A 20,216-nucleotide genomic window follows, 5' to 3' on the forward strand; every position below is an offset into this window, starting at 1 on the left:
GGACCTGTTAGTTGATAAAGAGACGGAGGAGGGACGCCTGATGACGAGTCTGTGCAGCTGTAGCATGGCTAATGTTAGCCACGTTAGCTTCACCGGCTGCAGTTTCTCTGGTGGGTACTGAGGGGGCAGTGATTGTCAGAATCTTGCTCGATAAATTGTAAAATAATCTATTATGTCTCACAAGAATGTCCGTGACAACAATACAAACAACTGGCCCATGTGTTTCGATAAATAGCTGAGCAGTTCACTGTTGTGGAGAGGTGCCACTCAGCCGTAAGGTCACAACAACCATCAGTGTTGTGTAAATAAAAACAAATAAATTGGCCTTAATCTGTGACTGACGACCCCCGAAGAGTCGCGGACCCCGTGTTGAAGACCTTATATCTGAATGATGTTATCTGATTCAATTTGCACTAATTTGCAGAAATCTGAACGAAAATAATCCCCATGATGTGACTTTTTTGGGGATTTTTTAAAGCAGAAAATCCCCAAAATCTCAAAACTAACCAACCAGCGCATGAAATAACAAATGTTTTAATCTCTAGTGTCTCCTCTTGTTAAATCAAACAAACCAAAAAAGAAAATATCTGTGAAGAAAAACAGCTGAAGCTAGTTTTGTCTACATTTTCTATGTGTTGTGTGACTGTGGATATCAGAAACTAGAGCTTTGTGGAGGTGTTGGCCTCATAAACCAAAGGGCGTTGAAGCACCACGTCCTGTGTCGCAGCAGCCAGAAGCTCAGTTTTTATTTCACCTCCGTCAAGCAGCAGCCAGAGAAGATGACATTCATTCATAATTGAAATGAATCTAATAAAAAAAACTGGCTCAGCTCGAGCGATGATTATTTAACGAGGTTCGGTGGTCACAAGTCGTGTGATGAATAAAAGTGGAGTGAAATGAAAAGGCTGACGCAAGATTTCCTAAATCTACATGCAGACAGGCAGCTCAGTCTTTGTATCCGTGTCTGAGCCACAGTCTGATCGTCCTCTGTGGTCCAAATTGGAAAAAAAAAAGAAACAAAACCAATGAAATATTTATGAGGTTTAAAAATGCAATTCAAATCTCGTGTAATGAAAAAAGACGGGGAGCTCAGGGGGGAGGAGGAGGGTGATTTCTCAGCACAAAGCAGAGTAAGAAAGACTGAAGGAATAAACACGAGATGATCAACCATCGTTAAATAACAACGTGGACAATCAATCAGCTGTAAGTCCTGCAAAGCATGTTATTATCGGAAGTATGTGGACGCCCAAACATCTCATTGGACTCTGGCTTCAGGCTGTCCACTAGATTTACGGACCTGGCTACATTCAGCCAGACGAGCATCAGTGAAGTCTAACATCTCCCCCTTTTCCACCAAGTTAGTTCTGGTTCCTGAACTGGTCTCGTTAAGGATTAAAAAGGGAAGACATTTTTAAAAGCTGACACAGTCTGAACATGGCATGCTTGTTTGGAGAAAAGAAAATGTTTCTACTCCGTGTTTTAAACCACAGATCTAATTATCAGGTAACGAGCGTTAATCAAGCGACCTTTCAAAACAAAAGCCCGAAACACAAAGTTTACTTCTTGTTTCTGTGCAATTTTGGAGCAGTTCGTACAAAACAGCAACATCTTTGGTGTCTTCCATCCGTTTCCTGTTTGGCTCCGTTAGAGAAGTGATCACATGAGGAGGCTGTACAGTGTATCAAAACTAGTTTTACTACAAACCTTTTACATTCACAGTCATTCGTTTGTATACGAGCATCAGCGTGAAAAACCGGTGAAGGTGAGAAGCTACGGTTTAATGCATATTGTCAAAGCAGCACCCAACCCCCCTCCCCTCCCCCCTGTACTTTGATAAAATGGTTTCTTCCATCCATGTGTTCAGTACATTCCAGGTGACGGGTCCACTTTATAATCTCCTACAGCGGGGGTGTGTAGAGTGCGTCGTTTTCAGATAAAACTCTGATAGCTGTAGTTCATCAACCACATCGTCTTTACAAACAGCTTAAAGAACCATCAGATGATGGAGAGTTCACACACACACACACACACACACACACACACACACTCTGCTAGGTTTTCACCAGCGGCTGTTCTGAAATGTCCTCTGGTGTTTTCTCTCCTTCGCGGGATTTTTTCCTCTTCTTGTGGCCTGAGGAGACAAGAGATGTTCTCAGTTTAAGGCTGCACTCACATCTGCATCCAGGGTCGTAGCTCAGGTCGATATTATCCGACGTTAAAATGTGATTATTTGCCAGCGGTTCTGTTTACGTTTACTCCATTCAATTAAACTAGATGAAGAAACTTCATATTTTTGTCATTCGAGATGGTCACTGCGTCAGAGGAGGCGATTTTAGAGTCTTAATATTGTCGATTTAACTGAGAAACACGGCAGACTTCAATTACGACTGGCTTGCAATTATTATTTCAATGAAGTTATCTCAAGATCTCAAAGTTTCTTTTCTGTTACGTTGAGAAAACAAAAAGACAATTTCTCAAAATCACGAGAAAATGACTTCATGGACCGTTACATAACACACTGGTCTGTTGGGTGAGTTTAGGACTTTCAAAGTAAACCATAAGAACATTTTAAGAACTTCTGCCCCCCCAGAATTGAACTTGCGAGTCTTTTCTGCACAGAGACACTTTTAACCTTTGTTTGTGTCTAGTTTTATCCTTAGTTATAATCTGCTGCTAATCTGCTTTGCAAAGCGGTCACCAATGTAATTTGCAAGAAACCCACACTGGTGTGGTCCTTTAAGAGGAGACGTGGAAGTGCCAAGTGGGCGAACCCCGGAGACAATAATGTATTTAAGTGGGAGGATTCTGGAGGGGAAGCTGAGTGTGTGTGAGTGTGTGTGTGTTAGTGTGTGTGTGTGTTAGTGTGCATCTCGTGCACTTGTGTTTCCTATGGTGGTTGTTTGCATGTGAATGAATACTGAGGAGGAAAGAGAGAGAAAGGCATAGAAACGGTGGGTGAATAAGTGGTTTGTGAGTCTTTGTGTGTTTGTGGGTGGGAGGATTGTACTGCTGTCTTTGTGAGGACAGCAATGAGGAGTTTTTAGTTTTTTAAACCTTGGTAGCGAGGACATCTCTGCATCATCATCACTACTTCAAAGTACTGCCTGAAGGTTACAGCTAGGTTTGTTTGTAGGTTAAGGTGTTGGTTTGGATATAGGCTGGGATTAAGCATTTAGTTGTGATGAGTAATGTTGGGGGACAGGGAGTAGGTAATGCATGAGGGTCCCCACAAGTGTAGAAAGACAAAGACGTGTGTGTGTGTGTGTGTGTGTGTGTGTGTGTGTGATACTGACTGAGTTTGAGCAGGAGTTTCTTGCCGAGTGTGTCCTCTGAGCCGCTCAGCGAAAGGCTGCTGATGAAAGGAGACGTGTCCGTTTCTATGGGAACAGAGGCCATGTCTGAGAGAGAGAGAGAGAGCGAGAGAGAGAGAGAGAGAGAGGGAGAGAGAGAGTCATGACCCTGCCAATGATGAACAGCTTTCGTCTCCGAGGTTAAAGTCCTGTATGACTCTCAGCCAAGTTTGCCAACGTGCTGCTTGATGAAACACTTGGATGTGAAAATTAAATCTGTCTTTCCTTTTTTTGGCTCCACGGGGTGAATATCTCTGCTCACGCCACCTAATTCTTTGTTTTTTTCATTTCAAAACAAAAGACAGAAGAAGTGAGTAACATGTTGCGGCACTACGCCACATGCCGCCAACGATGTCGGTGAAAATAGATCATGTTACTGTTACTTTTCCCTCAGCCTCAGCGCTCTGGGATCTGTGATTTTCCTCATGGCTTGATAGCTTAACTTGCTGCAAAAGTAACTGCTAACATCTGCTAACTGTACTAAGGACGTTATAATTATACCTGGACACGGCCATGAAGGGCCAAGTCCCATTCGTTTCTATGAAAGCTGCTCAGTGGTGCATGAAGCCAAATGACTCGACTGTCTTCTGCATAGCTTCTGCATTGCGTGGCCCACAGAGACTTTTGCCAACCGAGCCGACAAACTTCCTGTTCAGCGCCCGGCTAACGTGAATGGGGATAAAATAATTTAATCCTGCGGCTCGTCTAGACTTTGCAGATTTTTATTGGACCGAATGGCTCAAATTCTGACAGTGAAACGATCCTTTTCGCGAGGGTTGTGACGCTCGAAAAAAATGATCCACCATTTTACAGACGCTTCTTTCACAAGTCTTTTGTTGTGACCAGCTGTGTTGTCTGAAAACAGCTGTTTGCATTTATATCTAGATGTTGTACCGGTGTGTGTGTCGGTCTCAGCTCTGTCCTCTCTGATGTACGGGATCTCATCCATCCTGAGGAACACCGAATCACTGGGACTCTTCTGGCCATCAGACTTGCTGCCTGCAGCACAAACATAATTATATTAATTATATATACAGATTTATATAGAATACATGTCATACTTTTACTACATTTAAACCTGTTTTTCAAAGCATGTCCCCCCGCATAGGTCATGGTTGCCAAGTTGTGTTGCCAAAGTAATTTCCCTGCTTTCATTTCTGCTAAACATTGCTTAAATAAATATGACAGATTGTGCTGTTTCTTTAATCAGACTGCCGTCATCTGATGGTCCGTGATTGTGTTGTTAATCAGCAGAGACTCATTGTTTTTCTTTGGATTAACAAAATTTACACATTTGCAGTCGGTCTTCCTGAGACGCTTCATTCGGTGAACTAAACAGTCTCTTTCAAAACAGGTTTCATCACATCATGTTTGCCTCCGCTGTTGCCCTTAAATACAGATGATTCATTCTAAGCTCCAGTAGAAGAAATGTTTAATATTGTAGCAGCTGTAAAAGTGACTGCTGCGCAATTTCACAGTCATAAGACCTCAATATAAAGTGACAGAAGTGTGATGGAGTATGTTCAGTAATGTGAGCAACAACATCCCACTCTGGGAGAACAAAACCAGATGTTTTAAACAAGACATCTGGACATTTTGCAGCAACATAAACAGGTATTTTAAGCCAAAACACAATCTTTTCCTAATCTTAACCAAGTGGAGTTATGCTTGAACCTAATCAGACCAAACTTCAGCGTCCCGTTTACCTCGTTTATATTCCACCTGTCAGTCTGTTTATCTCTCCTCAGACTGTCTCAGTCATCAGGCTTTAAAAAGACCTCTTTGCAGTTGGAGCTGACTGAGGTTATTGAACTCTATTCATCCTGAATATTATACTCTAATGGACTCAGAAAACCTCATTTGAAGGAGCAGCTTTTGTTCGTCTGCCTCCGAGGGCATAAATCATCTTTTATTGACACATCATCAGTCTGACTGTAAACCTGCTGCAGGATTGTCATTTCCCCTCTGACTCTCTCTGTTTGGGGCGTGCCTCCATCAAATGTCTCTGGAGTGGAGGATCAACCCATTTACCAGAATAAATGATGTTTTTTCTGCAAACCACAGATATGTGGTTGACTTTCTTCATGTTGCAACTTTTCAATGTTATGTTGTGCGATGCTGTGCTCATGGTCTGATTGTTATATCTCCGCTTAAAAAACGGTTTTGATGCCACAAACACGACTGGGAAATGTCCAGACATCTCTTCAAAGTAATTGTTTTTTTTGTGGCCACAAATACGGCTGGAGAAGTCCCGACGTCTCTTTAAAAACGCCTGCTTTAGTCACGACAAACAGCAGTTAAATGTCCTGACGTCTCATTGGAAACATCTGGTTTTGTTGCCACTAACACAACTAGAAATGTCTCGATGTGTCGTTACAAACGTGGTTATGTTGCCACAAATCTGACTGAAAATGTCCCGACGTCTTGTTAAATTCCCGAGTGGTGTCAAACTTACGGATGCTAAAACGCTGTCCTGAACAGTGGTCTCTAGCTTGGCAGCCTAGCTGTGATCGCACCTTCATCCTCTCTACATCCCAACATGAAAGTCAGCTCAAAGTAACAACATTTCGTTCTGGCGACTGGGCTGCGCGGATACTTACGGACGATGCGGTTCTTCTCGTTCAGCAGCGAGGTGCTGTGTGTGACGCTGGACTGCTGTGCTCGTGTCCGGGCGGAGCCGGGCCGGCTCGGCTCTCTGGGTGGGGGCATGAGGGTGGTGGTGGTGTGTGGTGGGGGCATTAAGGTGGCTGCGTGCTCTGTTGCCGGAGGCTCCGGGGTCAGCGTGTTGCCCTCTGACAGACGGGCGTCGGCATCAGGCGTCTGAGGAGAGCTGTCCATCCTGGTGGCTGTCACAGCGTTCTGGTAGTGGCTCCTCGTGATCTGACACACAGAGCATCCTGTTCAAAATGTTATCCTGAGAAGATTTTTGAAATCCAGTCTGAGCTCATGTGAGACTCAGGTGTTACCTTGATGATCTGCAGGTGTGTGAGCTGTCGGACAGAGTAGTCTGGCAGGTAGACGTTCCCCCCTCCGTTCAGTTGGCCCATGCTCCCTCCGTACAGCATGGACTCAGAGCGGTCCAAACCACTGCTGCGAGACGGGGACCTGTGGACTGCAGAGGAAACTTTAAATATTCATTCAAACACATTCACAGGCGCAGACAAGAACTGGTACTGTCAATCAATCAGTGTCACATCGACAGTGAGCTCAGGGACGCTACCTCATTTCACCCTGCTTAATATGCTAACGGTTGTTTGTCTCGGTCGCTTTACTCGAACGCTGCATTCAGCCGTTTGGCAGTTAAATGACTTGAAAGCGGTCACGTATCTTCAGCTGTTCAGGGCAATTTGACTGGAGAGTCTGATTTCTTCCAATTAGGTTTCACTCTCTGAGTGCCGACCACAAACAAACACTTTCAGTTTTTTGTGTTTTTTTTGCAGGACAATCGCCAAAAATAAAATGTTGGCATGGACACCTTTAATTTGTATGTTTCACACGTATCATATACGCATTTTTCTACAATACATGACATATTGTATCCAGATTACATGTAAATTAACTGACTTTCACATCGGGAGGGGAATGGTGGTGATGGTGGTGGTGGCGTGACGGCTAGGACGCCAAGCCAAAGACCACTGTTCAAGACTGTGTTTCAACATTTTGAAGCGTGAAACCACTGGATATTTTTGACGAAACACAGATTGACATTTTTCACCATTTTCAGACATTTCATAGGGTCAGGGTAAATCGATGAATCTAGAAAATATTCAACAGATTAAAGGACCCTCACTACCAGCTCATCAAAGTCTTCGTAAGAATACAAGCACAAGGTATATGTGTGTGTATTTGTACCTGTTGGCATGATGGCCGGTACCCCAAAGTAAGAAAAAGCTCCATTCTCAAACTTCAGCGCCTCTTTGCCGAACTCCACCTCGACTCGACCCTGACGACACAGACGAGAGAGACACGGTAACACCACGTGATCAGTTTCACATCAAGGACACATCAGTGTATCTTCACAGGCAGGTTACAGCTACTTCATTTAAATCCTTGTAGATTAATGCACCAATCAAATGTCTAAAAGATAGCGGCGGGTACCTGCAGCACCAGGATGAAGTAATCCACCGGTTTGTTGCGCTGGAACAGGAAGTGCTGCTGCGCTCGCTTGTTCTTCTCATCAAACTTGAGTTCCTGAACCACGCTGGGGTGTTTGATGAGCCGCAACAAGATCTTCTCTGAGATGTGAGCTGGTTTGAAGGGCTCCACCTCTGATGGGAGACACAGAGGGTCACAGTTACAGAGTATTTTTACTTCATTAGGTCGACGTTGTTCATCCCCACTCTGAGATTAGCAGGTTTTATGACGAGGCAAACAAAATAAAAGCCAAGTCGAATAATCAACAGGACATAAGAAGCCTGAATTTGTTTCTCAGGTCTTGAAGGACTTGAACTGAACAATCTCACAATTTCCTGTCTTGTGAGGCTCCTTCCATCATACATCATCCTGTTGTTTGTTCCCTAAAGACAGAGATCTGACAGCACAGACACACGAGCTGATCCGTTACCTGTGGAGAGGAAGCGGTGCGTCGCCAGGAGAAGCTGAGGAGAAATCTTCACTTTCATCTCGTTCTCCGACAGTTTGAAGATGGAGAAGTCCTGCTGCTTCCGCTCGTGGTGAGAAACGCGACGCTTCGAACGATTATCAGCTGCCGGGACAGACGCACACAATGAGAACCAAACATTTTGTGCTAATAACTTATACATGTGAGTGTTTTTTCATGCGTACTGTAGAGGTCCGTCTCGTCCAGGATCTCTGACTTGATGATCTCCTCGATGACGTCCTCCAGGGTGACGATGCCCATCACCTCGTAGAACGGGTCGCCCTCGCCCTCGTTGTTCACTCGCTGCACGATGGCGAGGTGGGACTTCCCTGGAAAGAAATTTAAGCTAGTTTAAAGCAGTTTTTTTCATCCAGTTTGTGAGAAAGGAGGGAGGGCAGCTCAATAATGTACATAAAATATGTATGTAAATATTACGAGTTTGAATTTCTTCTCCAAAAACTACATAGTGCCCCTTTAATCTCTTTTTCCCAGATAATTGGAAATACTTGATCACATAAATTAAAACTGAGAAACGTGATTGGATGGTAGGCAAAACTGACAAATCTTCAGTTTTTCCATTTTACTGCCAGCAAAGCCAAACGGTAGTGATTTCCTCGGGTCCTCAGCAGCGTCACAACATCAATAAATCAAAAACTGCAGCAGCTGTAAAACATGTTTTTAAAGGTACGGCTGTCTCGTAATTTATTCACCAGAATACAGTTACACTATACAACAGCTGTGATTGTCAAATAAGCTTGTCATACTTTTATATTTAGAGTTTGGATTAGTTGTGAGTGAACACGTATCTGTGACTCACACAGAGTGGGAGTGCAGCTCTGCCTGCTGATGTCGAGTAAGTGGAGCAACAGCAGGAGCTGAACATAGTGGGTGTAACAGCAGGGAGGACGCAACGCAAAACACACAATCCATCACACACACACTCGGTCTGCAGTGCTTCTGCTGTGTTTACCTCCAGGATGATGAGTGGGTGTGTTTTTTTTGGAGGTAGAAATCTTGAGGCGTTTCCAAAAGATAAATGGAATAATTCATAATCCATTCACACTGCAGAAGCAGAAGAACAGAGCAGCCTTTGCTCAGACTTATTTAATTTACGGTGGGGGGGCTGTAAACGAGGAGAGGGATGGCTTCTCTTACTGGCTAACGAGACACTGCACTGCATCACTCGCTCCGGCGTTACATAATTCACAACTTTACCTTCAGAAAAGGTGCACAGAGACGTGCACGCAACTCCCTGCACACGTACAACAGAAAAAAACAGAGTGAATCCTTGTTTGTAGCTCCTCCTCAACAGTCTGGCTCCAAATCAACTTCCTCGCTGAGATCCTTTCTCCGCTTCGACACTCCCTGCCTGCCAAATACTACCTCTCACACACTGAAGGACACACACAGACTCACACAAATGCACACAATTCTGGCAGAGCTGCTTTCAGCTAAATAGGTCAGCCTTACATACAGAACAGACTGAAAAGAGGGACAGAGGACATCGGTTTTTTTTGGCCGATGTGCCGCTGTACGTTCTTTCTGTATGAATTTTTGTTTTCTCCATCAGTTTTTTCCTCACAACCGTCTTTAATTTCCTTGATTTTGCCCCCCGGCAGCCCCAAAGTTGCACAAAAATGAAGTTTTCTGATTGTAAGAAAGTCATGTGAAATTGAATGATGTACCACTGTCAGAAAAAACAGCAGTGAAATTGTGTTTTTCTTGCAGAAGCAGAAAAACACTGAAATACAGAAAATAATATCTTGTATAAAATCTTGTGAAACACAGATTATCTATGATTCAAATACTGTTTGACCTTTAAAGAATCAATACTTTACTGTTAATGGTCACTAACTTTATCTAATTTTATAAATAAAGTAATTACAGTATTAAACTTGTATGTTTCATCTATTAAATAACTGTAAATTACTGTAAAAAAGTTGACATTCTATGGTTATTCACAGACAGATTTTTCATGTTATTTTACATTATACACTCTACATTCACAGTCTATTTTTGTAGTTTCATGGATATTTTCATGTATCTAAAAAAATACAGGAGCAAACTGTAAATACACAGGAAAAAAACAATAAAAGTATGTTTTTTTTTACAGTGTATTTAAGAGATCTGGATTGAAAATTAACATTTTCTGTGGATGCACGGGGCAAAAAGAAATCTGATGAAAGATGGGAAAGAGACAGAAGGGATGACGCGTGTCAAAGGTCACAAGCTCAAGCTGTGTTTTCAACTATTTTCTACTGGATGATTCTTCAGCATAATCCAGATAATCCATCCATCTATTTTTATTTTAAAGTCAGGATGTCTAGACATTGTTTCTGGATAAAGAGCTCGCTGTTGTCTCTCCTGTGGTTCGTGTACATTCACCTTTTAATGTAACTCGATAGGTAACAAAAGCCCTTTCACAGGCTCAAGTGGTACCGAGGGATACCTTCTTTCTCAGCTTAATGGACTTAATTACAGAGATAATGTAATGTGGCGCACTACGTTCACATTTGACATGTCTTTATTCATCTTTCCAGGCTGGAAGAGTTGACTATAATTAGAAGACAGCATATTAAACCAGATTTATTCAACAGTTGTCCTTCAGTTTTGAAGACGCACTTTGTCATATGTCATAGAAGGAAAAGCACAGGTGTAATTAACAAGATTAATTATGACCCAGATCCACTAAAGAGTCCCTGTAGCCTGACTGTGAGCCAGCATCCACAGCCCGAGGGCCCAAGAGCCTGCACACAAAGCTAGTGTGATTAATTAGCCACACCTGTGATTCTCCTGCTGTGAGCACAACGGTGCACCGGGCGAACATGGGAAGAAAATGATCATTTAATAAAGACAAGCCAATAGTATAAGATAAATAAACTCTACATGCATATTTTGATGGAAGTCACAAGAACATTAGCTGAACATATTAGCTTTCATTAGCCAGTGTACTTAGCAATTAACGTAACAACGAGAGGCTAGCATCATCAACCTTTACAACTTCCAACAAAAATACAAAGGAACCACCGTTATTATCACAAGTTATTTAATACTTGTAGAGGTGTTTGAACTTACTGATGAAGTTTAGTAAAGTCATGTACATAACATAAGGTGAGGTGACGTATGTAGCGTAGTTATTTCAAGCCAAACCAGGATGTTTTCCTAAACCTAACCAAACTGCCACTCTACGACGACGACCCGGTACGTCTGTCCCTGGTACCCTAAACAGTCGTGTTGTCTGGGGAGTCGCTGGCAGTCGACCTATTCAGTCATTTACGCGTTGTCTAAATTGAACACATCTTTCATGAGGACCAACCGATCTTCATAAAGTTCACTATGTTTCCAGCCAGATGAGAGATGGAGCCTTTGTCCATGTCCACTCACACTGTGTCCGGTATCAGTAACCACCTCTTTCAAATGGAAAGACAACTAAACTAAACAAAAGACCACAGAGAAAAAGATTTAAGTGAATTTTAGGCTAAAGACCAGAGACTCTCCTCCTCACAGCCTTAATCGCTCTTTGAAAATGCTTTAGATCACTGTGGATGACTACAAATACTGTGAATAACACTTTATTACACCACATCCACTTGTGCTTGCGGGGTAAGAGCTGATCAGCGGAGTCGTGTAATAAATAGCATTATTACAGGGAACAGATGGCAGGCAGACTAACTGGAAAAATAGCACACTGAATATTTTATAGTCGGCCTCCTGGGAGACTGTAACTGTGACAGGGAAAAGGATTAAGAGGGAGAAAATAAAACGCTGTCGATATCGATCTCGGTCGATAAAGAGCGGGTTAAATAAACCCCAACAGATCCCCATTCATTAATTAAGGGTTGGATCCAAAACATTTACTTTGAGTACATGTACATGTTCCATCCAATTTTATTACATAACTTCAATGTAGAAGGGTCGTATTTAATGCAATAAATATATATAAAACTATATGTGTTTATTAAATTATCTCATAAACGGTGAAGGGGAACTTCTCTTCTTCTGATGTGATTTTCTTGTGTTAATTCAAGTATTATGTCTCCTGTAATATATCACGCATAAAGAGATTTCAAATTGGCTCAACATGATAGAAAATTGTATTAAATGTGTGCCCCAAATAGGGGCAGCATATCACCAGAGTACCTGCAAACTGCTGCTAACTGTATTCTTTCTATACATCCATGACCGTAGCTACCGTTAGCTCAGTTAGCCGTGCAAGTAGCTAGACAACCAGGGAAGCGTTGGAGCTTTGGACCGCTGAGAGAAAGAGGGTTTCAGGGCCCGGGGTTAGCTGGTTAGCAGGCTAACTTCAGGAGATATATCTTCAGCAAGATACGAACAATCAAAACTTTATTCTTACATATTGCACCTTTAAAGTCGAGGTTTAGAGCCATAAAGTCGTCTTCTAAATGAAACATATCAGGTGTTTGTGTACTTTTGTCAATATTTACCACAACTGGTACCTGCTGACGCTCAGGTAAGTTTGGTAAGTTTGGACTCTGACATGAAAACATTTTCTTGCTTTTCCTCTTTGGAAACTTTCTTGAATTAGTTGTGAGAAGGTGAGCTACGTTCGAGGTCTCACCTCACCACAGATTTCTACTATGATTAAAGACGTCTATTTTCTTTTTTTGAGCTGATGCAGTTCTTATAGTTTATTCTGGCTCGACGTTGAAAGACAAACTCTGGTTTGAGCTTCCTGGCAGAGGGACGCAGACTCTGGTCCAGGATCTGCGTGTGATGTTCACCGTTCAGCTTCCCATCTGTCTGAACAAGATCCCCCTGGCACTGGAAAGGGTCTCTGTACCACCACGCAACTGCTGCCGCTGTGCACAGCGGGGAAGGTGTTACTTGGCCGGCTTCATTTGTGGCAGACAGACCGCTTTGCATTCAAGCCAAAGAATCCCTCTGTAGTCTCGGCAGATCGGCGGGCTCTCGGCTACACCTCTGCAGTGTCTTTAAACGCAGTGAGATCAGCGTTTCACCGACTCCTGGCAGGCAAATATATGATTTTTTCTCTGATCCAACTCTTCTAGTAGCATCTACTGCAGCTAATGAGCTCTTCCTACAAGCATGGATTTGATTTGTTTTTAAATATTTGTTACATAAACAGCAACTATTGTTTCAACATCATCTCAACGATTTCAATGTCCTGTTGGCCTTGGTATCAACTCAATCACCAGTCCTGTCAGACACCAATAATGATGCCACCAATCAGTCAATAATCAGAAATTGAAGAAGTCCAATTCTCATCATTATGATTGGCTGTAATCATTTTGTAAGACACTCCTGACGGCTGAAGCAAGGTGATGGATTGGATGGTGAAACGTAATGTACAAAAAAGTGTGTTGTTCTTAGCTAGGTTACTTTATTAGCCTCGTGCCTCGGTAATCGTGTACACAGGTTTCTGCAAGTCTTGTAAAAAGTAGTCAAAAGAAAAAGATGTTGTGTAAAAATGTTCCTTCTGTCTGCTCCATGTTGCAGTCTCCACTGCTGCAAGGGTCTCATTGAAATGAATGGGAGAACCTGTGTTTCTCTGCCGCAGTGCCTGAAACTGTTGTTACAGAGAGAGAGAGAGAGGGAGAGGAGGCACAGGAGGAGAGAGACGATGGGAAACAACCTTGTTTATAATCCTCTGGTCTGTGTAGATTATCTCCTCCAGATCCCTCTGTGGCTCAGTGACACAGGAATCATGTGTTCATCCTGCAACTCTGATGGCATCCGGCTTCAAACCAATCGCCCCACTAACACACAAACATGTATGTATGGAGATCACACTTATAGGTCGAGCTAAAGACACTCACATCTTAAAAATATGACATCTAGGCACCGGAGTTAAACTCAAACGAGCACAGATGTAAATATCTCTGCTGTCACTTGTTTCCTGTAAGCAGACGCAGCCTCGGTGTCAAGGTGTCCTTCTCTGTTTACTTCCTGTCCCTGCAGAAAAAACGCTGACTGTGCAGAGTCCCCGAGCTTGCAGCAAGGCAGCGATGAAGAGCAGTCGCCTGTGATTGGCCGGCGAGCACCCCACCCATTTGAAACTCTTACAATAAAGCAGGAGCACCAGCTGACTCCATACGGGGAGGAAAAGACAGTTCTGCTGCAGCAGCACCGCAAACTGGGGCTCGACTCTGGGTTGTGACGCAGGGAGGGGCTGTGCAGCCTGCAAGCTCTGCCTCAGCTCAGAGACAGTCACAGTACTGAGCTGCTCAGCTGGAGAACAACCTTAAAGGAGCAGGTAAATGTTAAAGAAAGTCTGCTTAATGGTAGCTTGGATGTCCACAGGCTCAAACCAGCAACTTCTAGGTCACATCCTTCTGTAATTCTGTTGTTTCTGTGTCTCTATGAGGCTCAAAAACATGATGACCCTCTGAACATCTTCCCAAACTGAGCAAAACACACATTAAGAAAAGTATATTTCACATTAATACATCAGTGGTCTGACTGTGAGTGTTATTGTCTCACTGCGACTGGAAATTGAAAGTAAAAGTTAAACTCATCTGAAGCAGTGTGCATCTGAATGGAAGTTATTCTGAATTTCTTCAAACTGTTAAAGTCAGATCCAGTCATCATCTCCTCACATTTCTGGAGCTTCACAGTGAAACAGCGTCGCAGCATTCTGCTAAACACCTGAAGTATCTGGAGACGACTGGACGACCAACAAGAAAAACATAAAATGGCTTCACACAGCTCGTCTGGCATCATCCAAGTCTCGCCCTGAGAGCCCACACTGATTTTAAAAAGATGATACTTTCACCCTCGATGTGCGGTCAAGCTTGTGGACTCACTCCAGACAAGGTGTGCACTAATGTTTGTAGCTTAATAAAGTCAATTTAAGTCTCCAGCTGCTTCAGTTGTTCAGGAGGATGCTGCGACGCTGTTTTGCTGTGAAGCTCCAGAAATGTTTTGTGGACTATGAAAAACTTCACCTGGCTTTCCATCTGCAAGACGCTGAGCAGATGACTGGATTTTACATTTTTTGTGCGAGCTGTTCTTTTAAACTCCTGACGTTCCCCCTTATACATGTCACTTGGAGTTTTTTATTCCTGAGCACCTGAAAGGCTCGACACGATGGGCCACTTTCAGCCGCAGATCGCTGGAGTCTTAAAAAACTAAACGCTTTTCCGACTGGAAACTTCTTACACATTTTAAAATGCTCTTCTTCTTCCTCCACGAGGGTGGAGGTGATGGAGATGATGGAGATGATGGAGGTGTTGGAGGTGATGGAGGTGTCAGGCTCGATGACATGTATGTGACCTGACTGCTGAGCCACCACATAAAAAAGGCGTCGAAGTGATCTCGATGATCACATCAGTCAGCAGCGCCCTCATCTAAAGGTTACCATGGTAACTGCAGACCCATCTGATGCCAGGCTGGAGGTGGGCTCATTCCTCCGTCGGCATGCCAACACTAACTACAGCTGTGAGAGGACGTCCGGCTTTGACACGAGAGTGTGAGAGATGATGAAGTCACTGACTCGTGATTGGTTGGTTCTGTGTCCGTAATAATATTAAACTTATATTAATAACACTGTAAAATATATTTCCCCAATTAATTCATTGCGTTTATGATCTTTTTTGCTTTTTTACTTGAGTGTTTCAGTTTTATGCTGCTTTATTCGTCCTCTCCACCACAAATGTTGTACTTTTAACTCCACTACATTTAATTGATAACTTTAGTTACTAGTTACTCAACGCTGAGTCCAGTACACATGTAACTGTTAAGTTACTTTTGATACTTCAGTACTTTCATTGCCAGCAAATTACTTTCAATACCTAAGAACACGTCATATCAGATACTTAAAGACTTTTACTCGAGTACTATTCGTATGAGTGACTTTCACTTTTCCCAAAGTAATATTTCAACATATCTGTACTCTCCTTTCCTTCTCTCCTTTCCTTACTCTTTGTTTCTTTACCTTCCGTTCATCCTTCCTAAACATCTTCTCCTTCCCTCCCTACCCTCTCCATATTTTATTTTCTTCTTCTTTCCCTCTGTACCTCAATTTTATATGTCCTCCCCTTCTTGTCTTAACATCCTTTCTCTCTTGTTTTTCCTCCTTTCCTTTCCTTTCCTTTCCTTTCCTTTCCTTTCCTTTCCTTTCCTTTCCTTTCCTTCTCTCTGTCCTTTCCTTCCTGGTCTCCTCCTGTCTTCTACTTGTTTCTTGACCCACAGAAGTTTGTCCTCTCGGTACTTTTACACCACTGCACACCCTCCCCCTCCTCACCTTTCTTGAACTCCTCCAGCATGGCGTCCAGCTTGGTGTCGTTGAAGACGCAGTGCAGCGGGTGTTTGTAGAACTGGGTGATGGTCTTCAGCGGGGTGCAGTCGTCCGGGTCCACGAACGCGAGGTCCTTGACGAACAGGATGTCCACGATGTTGGAGCGCTCGTTCTCAAACACCGGGATCCTCGTGTAGCCGCTCTGCATGATGTCCGACATGGTGTTGAAGTCCAGCACGACGTCCGAGGCCAGCATGAAGCAGTCGGTCAGCGGCGTCAGGACGTCCTCCACCGTCTTGGTGCGCAGCTCCAGCGCGCCCTGGATGATGTTGAGCTCCTCTTTGACCAGGTCGTGGTACGGGTCTGTGACGCGCAGCATCTCCAGGAGTTTCTCTCTGGTGTAGAAGTTGGAGATCTCCTGGTTGAGGATGAGGTCCAGCAGCTTGCTGATGGGGTAGGAGACGGGGAAGGAGAGCACCATCAGCAGCCGCGTCACCCAGATGGTTTTGGAGGCGATGGCCAGACCGTGACGCGACGCCACCGAGTGTGGAAGGATCTCCCCGATGAAGAAGATCCCGAAGGCGCAGATGACCGTGGAGAGCCAGGTCATGCCCAGGATCTGGCACATCCACACGGCGAGCGAGGCGTTGATGATCGCGGTGCCCAGCAGTAAAGTGCACAGGACGTAGTTACCGTGCCGACGCACAGACTCGATTTTACGCGCGTAGTTCTGCTCCTTGTCGGTGCCGCTGTTCTGGAGGACCTGCAGCTCCACCGGGTCCAGCGCCAGCAGGCTCAGGTTGAGCCCGCTGAACAGAGCTGACAGCCCGAGCAGCAGGACGGACACCAGCACCTGCAGCCAGAGCTCCGGGGCGGCCGAGCGCTCCGCCACGGCCACCCAGAAGTCCCTCGTCCGGTAGTGTTCCCATTTGGACCCGTCGAAGGCGCACATGGAGTAGTACTTGATCTTCTCCCCCCGCCGCAGGTCCTTGGCCAGCAGCTCCACCAGCACCGAGTTCTGACTGGAGGCAGACTTGAAAGAACCCAAAACCTCGATGTCGGACGTCCTGGCGTTCTTGTCCATGCACATGTTCCGCTTCGGGTGAACTTGTCCCTCTCTCCCGGGAGTCGGCTCCTCGATGAAGGCGATCCAGGGCGCGGCGTTGTTGGCGCGGGTCCCCGCGGTGCGGTTGAGCCTCTGCGGGGAGGTGGAGTAGTAAACCCGCAGCATGAAGCGGGTCCCCTCGGTGGCTTTCAGCACCCCGTCCTCCACGGACAGCTCCGCCCCGGTCTCCTCCGGCCGAAAGCCGAGCAAGCCGAGCGCCGGGGCGGGGAGCAGAGAGCAGGCGGCCAGGGAGAGCAGCAGCAGGCGGGACGGAGAGAGCGGAGCCCCGCGGGACGGCAGGACTCCGCTTCGGAACCGCGCGGCCGCATCCTCCGCAGCCATGATGCGGTGTGAGCTGCTCGTTCAGTCCAGGGCTCCCGGGTCACGTGGTGCTGCGTGGTTCCGGTCCATGTGTGAGAAGGAGGGACCCGCAGATCTCCGCACACGGCGGTGATTATGATGTTCGGCTGCTGAGACAGAGATGCGCGCTCCACTGTGCCGTGACGTAACTTTCTATTAATAGCCTCGAGCTCATAGCGAGAAAGATGAGTGCTGGTAAAAGTACTGAAGTAATCCTGGACGTTACACTTTGTTTAGTAGTGGATTCCTTGAGTTTGATGTTTACTTGCAGCTTGTGTGGACTCAACACAGACATGCAGCTCGACTCTACATTAATGTTATTAAACGATGAGCAAATGTATAAAAATGTGTCATAAACAGATGTTTTTACTTTAATTCGTCTCTGTATTTATTTACGTTTGTATTAACACAACTATTTATCAAACATTTAATTTATTAATTCATTATTTTTTTTAACTTATTTCCAGTTTTGGCAGGTTCAGTCCTCCGTACTCTGCTGGTGTGTCTCCATACATAGAGTTTACATCGACTGTTATATTCTTGCTAACAATGATTGCAATGATTTTGCTATGATAGTGAATTACTTTAATATAACCATGATTAATAAATAGTAACTTTATAGTTAATTAAAGGTGTTATTTGTGAGAAAAGTTGATTTTCACGTCGAGTTTGGACTCAAAAAATCTACTTTTCCTACAAAAAGCACCTTTAAACTTTAGTTAAAAGTTAATTAAATGTTTTATAAACACTTTCTTAACCATTTCTTTATTGTATAGTTGTAACTGGTGTTAATAAACCTTTACCACCACTTAATGAACGGTTTAAAATGTGTTTTATTGTTTGGTCTCCATTTGATTTTACAGACACTTACAGCTGGTAAACTATAACTTCAGTGACTGAAGTGGCTGTAAAAGCCCAAAAAAAACTGTCACAGCATGTCCTCTTATATTAGCATGTATATAAGTTGCATATTGGCTCTTTATTAGTCACGATAAAGCACTTATTAAAGGAGCACTCTGTAGTTTTGGGGAAGAAATTTTAATCAGAAGAGAAAAATCTTCACTGACTGATATTTTTATGCTTAAACAAACTAAATAAACAAACTGACACAATTTCATCCTGTTTTACTTTGTTTATATGTGGCGGACCCTGCCACCTCTCTAGCTTCAAACAGTGTTCTGGGACCTTATTTTCCTCTGAGAGCAGCTTGTTTATTCACTTATGGAATAATAAATATTTCTGAGTTTGTATTATCACCTCAATAATATTGTAAATATCAAAATAATGAGTTTTAATTTCTTCTTTAAAAACTTCATACTGCCCCTTTAATGCCCCAGTCTGCATGATCATATTCTACAACCAGGCCATTAAAACAAGATCTTCCAACTTTTACAGTGATTGTGGTCGAAGATATTTGTTTCCCTGTGTCATTAAATACTGACGCTTCAGCCACCAGCTTAAAACATCGGGATTTGACGACTCAAAAAACAGCTATTTCTTCAGAAAATTACATTTTGTTGCTTTAATTAAAAGTTTTCCCTCGAGTAGAATCTGTGTGGGTTGATAAGTGTCATGTCAACTTACTTGTGAATCAGTTGGTTAGCATAGTTCTGATCATGAGCAAGACGAGGAACATATTCAGATTGAGAAAGAGTTAATCTGGAGGCTCGTAGTTTTGTTGTATATAAAGAGAACGTATTTGTGTTCGTGTAACGTGGCCGGAGTTTGTTTGCATCCATCTTAATATTAAATATTTTACCTTTTACCTTTAGAGAAATGAAGATGGTGTTCAGCCATTTTCAGAAAATATGGCATCTCGTTCCATCGTTATGCAGACGACACTCAAATCTATCTGCCTTTGAAACGGAACGATGCAAACTCTTTCAAAACTATTATTTGACTGTCTGAATGAGTTTAAAGCTTGGATGGCCTTAAACTTTTTACATTTTAAAGGGAGTAACACTGAAGTCCTGATATTTGGACCCAGTGGTGCCTGTCGTGATAATGGACGGTGACTTTAAATTTGACAAGCATCTGAGGCTTTTATCTAAGGTCAAGTCCTTTTTATCATTTAGTGATTTTGAAAGGGTTAAACATGCTTATATCGCCACCTGACTCGACTACTGTAATGCCCCTCATGTTGGTTCTAGCCGGGCCTCCGTCTCACGCTTGCAGTCGGTCCAGGTTGCTGCAGCTCGTCTTTTAACAGGAAAGCTCGCTGTACGCTTCAGGATTAATTTCAATATTTTATTGTTTACCTACAAATCACTGAATGGGCTAGCTCCAACCCATCTCTCTGACCTTTTACAACTTCACATCCCATCAAGGTCACTCAGGTCCGCTGACCAGGTGCTTTTGCCTCTCCATGTAAGGCTGGCCTCTACACTGCCTCTTTTTAAATCCTGTCTCAAAACACATTTTTATTCTGTTGCTTCTGATTCAGTATGAGGGTTGCCTTTCTTGTTCTCGTGGTCTTTGTGTTTCATTGTGTTGTTTTTTTTGCTATTTCTGACCACCTATGAGAGAGTTTAGACTGATGCATCCAACAGTATGTTTATACTGCCACAGAGATAATCCACT

General features: G+C 43.7%; 1 protein-coding gene across 1 annotated transcript; it reads right to left on the reverse strand.

Annotated features, from left to right (window-relative positions):
* Nucleotides 1-1,672: 1,672 nt before the first annotated feature.
* LOC311266854 (metal transporter CNNM1-like) lies at nt 1,673-18,226 on the reverse strand. Its single transcript, XM_084369456.1, has 10 exons — nt 16,178-18,226; nt 8,136-8,279; nt 7,915-8,055; nt 7,449-7,618; nt 7,203-7,293; nt 6,317-6,462; nt 5,951-6,230; nt 4,245-4,349; nt 3,294-3,398; nt 1,673-2,131 (listed from the first exon to the last, which is right to left on the reverse strand). Exons 1-10 carry the CDS (start codon nt 17,616-17,618, stop codon nt 2,052-2,054), a joined length of 2,703 nt encoding a protein of 900 aa, XP_084225582.1. The 5' UTR covers nt 17,619-18,226; the 3' UTR covers nt 1,673-2,051.
* Nucleotides 18,227-20,216: the final 1,990 nt, after the last annotated feature.

The sequence above is a fragment of the Pagrus pagrus genome (assembly GCF_965226575.1).
Source record: "Pagrus pagrus genome assembly, chromosome: 2".
Classification (NCBI taxonomy): domain Eukaryota; kingdom Metazoa; phylum Chordata; class Actinopteri; order Spariformes; family Sparidae; genus Pagrus; species Pagrus pagrus.